This window comes from Lactuca saligna, chromosome 2 (genome assembly GCF_052625555.1).
Source record: "Lactuca saligna cultivar CGN05327 chromosome 2, ASM5262555v1, whole genome shotgun sequence".
NCBI classification, from domain to species: Eukaryota; Viridiplantae; Streptophyta; class Magnoliopsida; order Asterales; family Asteraceae; genus Lactuca; species Lactuca saligna.
This window is the reverse complement of record NC_136418.1, coordinates 140,064,959-140,072,020: the sequence shown is the minus strand read 5'-3', so window position 1 is coordinate 140,072,020 and position 7,062 is coordinate 140,064,959. Positions and strand designations below refer to the sequence as shown.

The 7,062-nt window shown below is 36.7% G+C and overlaps 1 protein-coding gene across 1 annotated transcript; it reads right to left on the bottom strand.

The window, feature by feature from the left end:
- Window positions 1-5,302: 5,302 nt before the first annotated feature.
- LOC145030168 (uncharacterized) lies at window positions 5,303-5,668 on the bottom strand. The gene has a single exon (XM_078978578.1). It carries the CDS (start codon window positions 5,666-5,668, stop codon window positions 5,303-5,305), a length of 366 nt encoding a protein of 121 aa, XP_078834704.1.
- Between the last annotated feature and the right edge of the window lie 1,394 nt (window positions 5,669-7,062).

The window sequence follows — 7,062 nt, the reverse complement described above, 5'->3', positions numbered from 1 at the left end:
ACCTTTAGGGATTAGAATCCCCTATGCTTGAGTTTGAGCTCATTTAATGGAAGTAAAATGTTATATTTTGAGATTGGGTTCGATTGGGTCGTGCAAAGTCACCAAGTTAGTGACTTTATGGTTCTAGACGTTGTTTACGATTTAGATCTATGGTTTGGACTTCTGAACTTAAGCATTAAGAGCTTAATGTTATAAATGGCTTAAAGGAGGAGTACGTTGGGCGTACAAGTCTGTGTGTGTAGCGTACAAGCCAGATTGCATGTACGCTCAGCGTACAACTGAGTACGCCCCACATACTCAGTTAGGAAGGTTTTTGGCCTTTTGGGCTTCCTTATTGGGCTTGGGTGTTTGAGTTCTTAATGGGCCATCTAAGTATGAGTGTCTTGGACTAGGAATATTGGTTGGGCTTTAGGGTAAGGCCTATGTAAGGGATTTGGGCCCAATTTGGAAAAGTGGGCCATAATTGAGCCTTGGTTGGCTATTTAACTTTTGGGCCTATCAGGTTATGAGTTGGGCCTTGGTCTTGGACCAAGCTGGATTAGGGGTAAAATTGTCTATTTACCCCAAGTATGGATTTATGGCTATGGTTTGAAACCCAATTGGTAATTGGATGTTGTTTTAATATTGACAGTTCAGAAATCTATTAGCCAGCAACCAGGGATCGTCTATGTGTTTCGACAGTGCGAGGTGAGTCTCCTCACTGGGTTTAGCGGGTCGAAGGTACCAATGTCGGTCCATGGTTTTGTGTTAGGATGCTAGATGTTTGGTCAAATATTGTACACGTTATATGATGATATGTTTGTTAGGAAAGGCACGATGCTAGGCGAGGCCTAAGGAGGATATCGTATGTTAACTATCAGTATGTGTCTTATGATTTTCGGTCGAGGCCCGATGACTGTATGGTATGCTATAGTCTTTGTGATTATTGCAGGTGCTAGTATGGTTATATGTTTATATGATTATATGCTTATATAGTTATGTGTGTGCCGGGCAGGACTCGATGTCGGGCGAGGCCGAGCATATGCTATTGTTTATGATCATTTTATGTGTTAGCATTATTATGTGATATATTGTATGTGTATAGTGGGCGAGACCCAAGGACATGAGAGGCCTGAGAATAGCAAATCTGTAATCCGAGTGGGGCTCAATGTCGGGTGGGGCCCGAGGCCGAGTGGGACTCGAGACCGAGCGAGGTCCGATGGAGGGAGGAGGCCCAATATGTGATTTATGTATGTGCGGTATGTGTTATCTTGGGGAACTTACTAAGTTTTGTGCTTACGGTTTTTAGTTTATGTTTCATGTACTTTGGTTGTCAAAATGAAAGGGCTCGAGATGATTGCAAAGCACACAATACATGTTTTCACATTCTATGAATTACTCTGATTTAATAATATTGTGCTAAATCTTGGCTACCTTGGTTTTATGGAGTTGTTATGTATTAACGATTTATTAATCTAAAAACGGAAATTTTATGTCATTATGTTGGGATGTTACAACAAGAGTACATAAGATGCACAACAAGATGATCAAAAGAGTTGCTTGCTAAATCCACGTCCAAATGACACATTCTTCTTCTTCTTCTTCTAATCCCCAAAAATCAACACAAAAGGCTTTAAGAACAAAAATGGAGGTTAGGGTTTGCTTGGAGGCTGAGAGAGAAAGTGATGGAGGATGAAGATGAGCAACTATAGCCATCACATTTCCTTAAATAGGGACACAAACCCCAGATATTATGGTTTCTCATTAAACAACCACCACGTCGTGGCCATAGGTTGCCACACTCTGGAGGTCATTTAAAATCCACGATACATCGACGATCACCACGTTGTGGGATGCCTTCACCACGACGTGGTCCCACCTAAAATCCAAAACACATTAAATTTAAATATCTCTAGGAATCTGGATGTTACAGTTTCAAAATATATACAAAAATACAAAATATATCCAAAAACAAATAAATGACAAAATGTCTAGTTTGAAAAATATTTATTTATTTTAACAATTTGATTTTTGCTAGCTTCTGCTAGTAATGATTTAATATAATAATGTTCCAAAAAATCATTATTATTAGTAGAGAGGGAGTGAAAAAAGAATATAGTGGCAGAGATATGTAGTTTTTCCGTTTTGTTAGTGTTTGTATGATTATATCGAATATAACAACAAAGTTTTAGTTTCATGTTGGGCGATCCTATCATTGGCATGTAATCACCACCCATAGAACGACAAGACACTTGGGCAGGGAAGATCTCTATGAACATTACATCATGAAGTTGGTCTGAACTCCTAAGTAATGCAACTCCAACATGGAATTGATATGTTTGCCATTGCATTTTTGTATTCTTGAATTAACTTATACTTTTAACAACTGGAAAAAAGGATCATAATGAATTGTTCTTAACTTATGATTCGAATGGCATTTGGTTGTGTTAAGTTGCTTTTAACAATATTCTCGTCGTCATTAACACGATATGCATGTGATCATATCTATACATACGTAGAGATGGATGTTAGGATGTATGTAACAAAGACAAGAATAGTTTTAGAAAACAAGGCCATGAAGTCGAAGTGAGTGGTGATGGTATATATGAATGATAAGTGCAAATCTTGGAGGTCCACATATCTTTCCATTACCTAACTTGCTAAAAAAGGCATAATTAATTTGAGTTCTAAGTCAAAGATAGGTGTAAATTCTTTTAACATGAATCTTTTGTTAATCATTTTTAAAATAAACTTTATTAGAATCATTGATCTTTATTTCAAAATTTTAAAAGAATATTCAGTCTCGAATTTATTTTCCATCGAAGTAACTAGTTTTTGGAAAATAATTACTATATCCGGCAAAAAAAAGTCCAACCCGTCAATCCAACCCACAAGTAGCTGGATTAGGATTTTCAATCCATTTAAGTAAAATAGATCAATTTGTCTAACCCATTTAGTTAAATTGGTTGAGATGGATAAAACTAGTCACCTTCCAAAATTATTTCGAAATTCAAATCTTTTAATGTTATTTGAACAATTTGTATGAATTTATGAATTAAGATCTTTTTTTGTCATACTTTAAAATTAGAAATAAATTAAGTGTTGTAATCTTTAGTGAATTTAGTTACTTTTTTATTTATTTATTTATAAATGGGTTAACTTAGGTTTAACTCATTTATTTAATAAGTTGTCAGGTTGGATTGGAAACTACGTAAATAAAACAACCGAATAACAATCTATTTATCTAAAAGGTCTCGACAACAACTTATTTATCTAAAAGATTGGGTTGGGTTAAAATCTTCAACCCAATTTGAATGAATGTGAACTCAACTCATGTCATACATTGTCGGCTCTAAGCTAATTACTTTATTCTTAAAAAAATATGATCGAGTTAACAAGAATGAATTTCAAAACATGATAGTTAGAAATTTGAGGTTTAATGACACTTGGAAATTTGATAAATCGTGAGTATCCTTTCAATCGAAGTATTTGGATGGTAGTCTCAAATCCTCAATTGGATAAGACTCAGAGAAAATAGAAAAAAAATGAGAGGGTATGTTTTTCTTAAGTACCAGATTATGACCAAAAAACTAGTTTTTGATCGATATCTGAAAACTGCCACAAGACAGTTTCAAACTGTTACAAAACACAAAACTGTTAAAACGAGTATTTGGATAAGAGTAAAAAATTGGGTCAGTTCTCAAAAAAGATGGATTTCTAATGCATTTTTATATAGCAACATAACACGTATAATAGTGAATTTTGAATCTTGAACAAACTTAAATAAGTGTGTACTCCGCACATTCATGGTTTAATATTCATCAAAATTGATTTTAATCAACAAATCAACCCATTACACTTAAATATAATAATTAGTGAAATAATTCACCAACACATTACGTTATAAAGTAAACATTACTTCACAAGCTTATAACAAAGATTAGGTCTCCTATTTGTTTTAACCGTTTGAAATCATGATTTTTTAGAACAAGATAAAAAAAATTAAAAACTTGGTTTTTCCTACATGTGTATATGGTCACACTAATTATTTTTTATTATTTTTTGTTGGTATTTTTGTGTGATGTCATTAAGCACTTGGAGTGTCAAAAAATGAAGGAAGGCCAAGTGCTAAGTCCATGCATTAAAAAACTAAAAGGATGTTACATAAGATTCAACTTTGCAAGACGCAATTAGTTCCTTTTTGGCTTTTTGTAATTGTTGGAAATTAGTACTACTCCCACTATCATATATGATAGATGTGGCTCTTAAAGAATCACTTCAACTATTATTTTATTTTAATTTCTGAAATAAAGGTTTTGTACAGTATTCTTTTATTGTATATAATGCTCATATTCCTATTATTTGTGGTTCAAATTTCAAAAAGTTCACGTATAAATCTTGATTCTTATATTCTAAATTCGCAAATCAAAATGGTATACACAGCTCCTTTAGTTTGCATGTTTCTATTGGGTTTTCAATTTGTTATATTCCAAACTCAAATGAGTTTTGTTTCTTGATTAACATATATATATATATATATATATATATATATATATATATATATATATATATATATATATATATATATATATATATACACACACACACACACACACACTAGCCGTTTACCCGCGCTAAGCGTTAGGCGGCAAATAGTTCTTTCGGAAGATAGCTTTAATGTGATGATTAGCTTCTTTTAGACGTGAGTTATTCATTGTGGCCTTTTGGTAGACTATTTTGTGTCGAATAGTTCATTTCAACGGATATTTTGTTGCTATGTGCATAGTCATACAATACGACAGAAGTTGAGTCTACAATTGGAATTTCATCTAATAGTTCATAGTTGATTTTACAATATATAAATAACAACAATCTGCAATCATGTCCTTTTGTACATTTATAACATGACTAATATATAAACGTCACGTAAAGTTGGTCATGTGAGAATACCGATTATGGCAGATAAACATCTACATTTGAAATTGTTTGTCATTGAGCTTTATTAATTGTCATAGAGAAACTAAGTTGAACTGGAAACCGCTTTCTCTTTAGTTTGAATGGGAACATCTCATCGTCAGACAGATAGAGAATTATTGGTAAAAACAATCTTTTTCCAACATGTTGACCAATAGCTATCTCTGCATCAATGACATTGTGTTAGAAAGCTCGACATATCAATTTGGTGCCATTACATAACCCATTTGAAGGATCGATATTTCGCAAAAGTATTAATGGGCACCCAATTTTTAATCGAAGATAATGAGGGGGTACACCACTAACATTTAGCGAGTTCAAATATTCCATCGGATATAAGTTATTTTTGTCATCTTCCTTCATCAAAACTGTAGTAAACTTTTTGCTCGCCAGAAAATTGTTCGATCAACTTATTATTAATCTCATCAACACTTTCATTTTTAGCTGACAATATCTCCCTCAATATGATAAATTTATAATCGGCGTCGTTGGATTGCAAAGAAGGAAATATTGCATTGATCAGAGCATCCACTGAATTAGTTTTATCAGTGTATGGAATGGACATGTTATCAGGTATACGAATAAAGGACTCGTCCAATGTTTGCTCCTTTCCATCACCGACTTGTAATAAAAAATCAGAAAACCATGAGTCATTTACCGCTCTCATGTTGATATTTAATCGAAGTCTTTTAACTGAAGCCCATAGAGGTGACATTCGTAAGCTAGAGTCCACAATTTAGGCTTGAGTGCCACGTCACATGACCGGCAACACTTGTCTAAAGTCACCTCCCATAACCATTATCTTTCCATCGAAAGGGAGCTTCTCATCTGTGATGTCTTGCATTGTCCGATCAACTACTTCTACCGCTTGCCTCTTAGGCACTGCTGTTTCATCTCATATGATTACCTTTGCCTCGCGAAGTAGCTTGTAACGACCCAAAATTTAAGACCAAAAATTTCTTTTAATAAATCATTACTTAAAGTAAAATCATCATTTCAAAACATAATACGAGTATAAGTTTTCAGAGCACATGTTCGTTATCAGAGTAAACATTCCCAGGTTGTCTAATCTATGGTGTGTGCCATGCGATCACCCCGAGCTCTTCCCTCCGCTGCCGGAAGTACCTGAAACCAAAACTGAAAACCATAAGCACGAAGCTTAGTGAGTTCCCCACCCTACCACATACCATGCATAACCACAAACTGCACATGCTGGGCCACGCCCTCTATCTTGGGCCTCGCCCCCTACCTCGGGCCTCGCCCGCTACAACGGCCCCGCCGCTCCAGGCCCCGCCTGGCTTCGAGCCCCGCTCGGATACAGATCTGTTTTACTTAGGTCTCGCCTGTCACAGGGCCTCGCCCGTCAACAAATAATAACACATAAACATTTCATAACACATAACTAACACATGCAACTGGTTCTGTCCTAAGGCCTCGCCTATCCTGGGCCTCGCCCATGTCCTGCTACTGATGAGATATGGAAACCCATCCACACTCTACTATTGGTGAGATACGGGACCTCGCCCACACTCACCTCCCTACCAGGCACATACATGTATCACACAGACAACAAGTATAACTATCATATAAACAATTCCCTGGGCACCCGCCCACTATTACTGGACCTCGTCCTGCTGATAATACTAGCATAATGTGCCTAGGGCTAACCCCCGGGTCTTCTACTCATAACTACATGGGCCGGCATTGTGGCCTTAGACCCATTCACACAAAGGGAAACTCACCTGCACTGGCTGAACTTGTTGATGATCTCACTAGCTGCTTCCCGACAACTCACGGAACTCCTGCTCCCCTTGCTCCCCGAACTACCAACATCAATGCAACACTGAGTCTAACCGACCCCCGAAAGACAACCAAGTCCACCCTGGTCCAAAGTCAAGGTCCTGGTCAAAGTCAACCTTCCAGGTCAACCCTACTCGCCGAGTCACCCTACTGACTCGCCGAGTTCGAAATAGTCAGATTCCTTCCATTCGCGACTCGACTCGCCAAGTCTACCGATTTCTGAGTCCAGATCTGTCCAACTCACTGAGTCTCCACCCGACTCACTGATTCGAGTCACAACTTGAAGGATTTGGGGTTTCGCGACCTGAC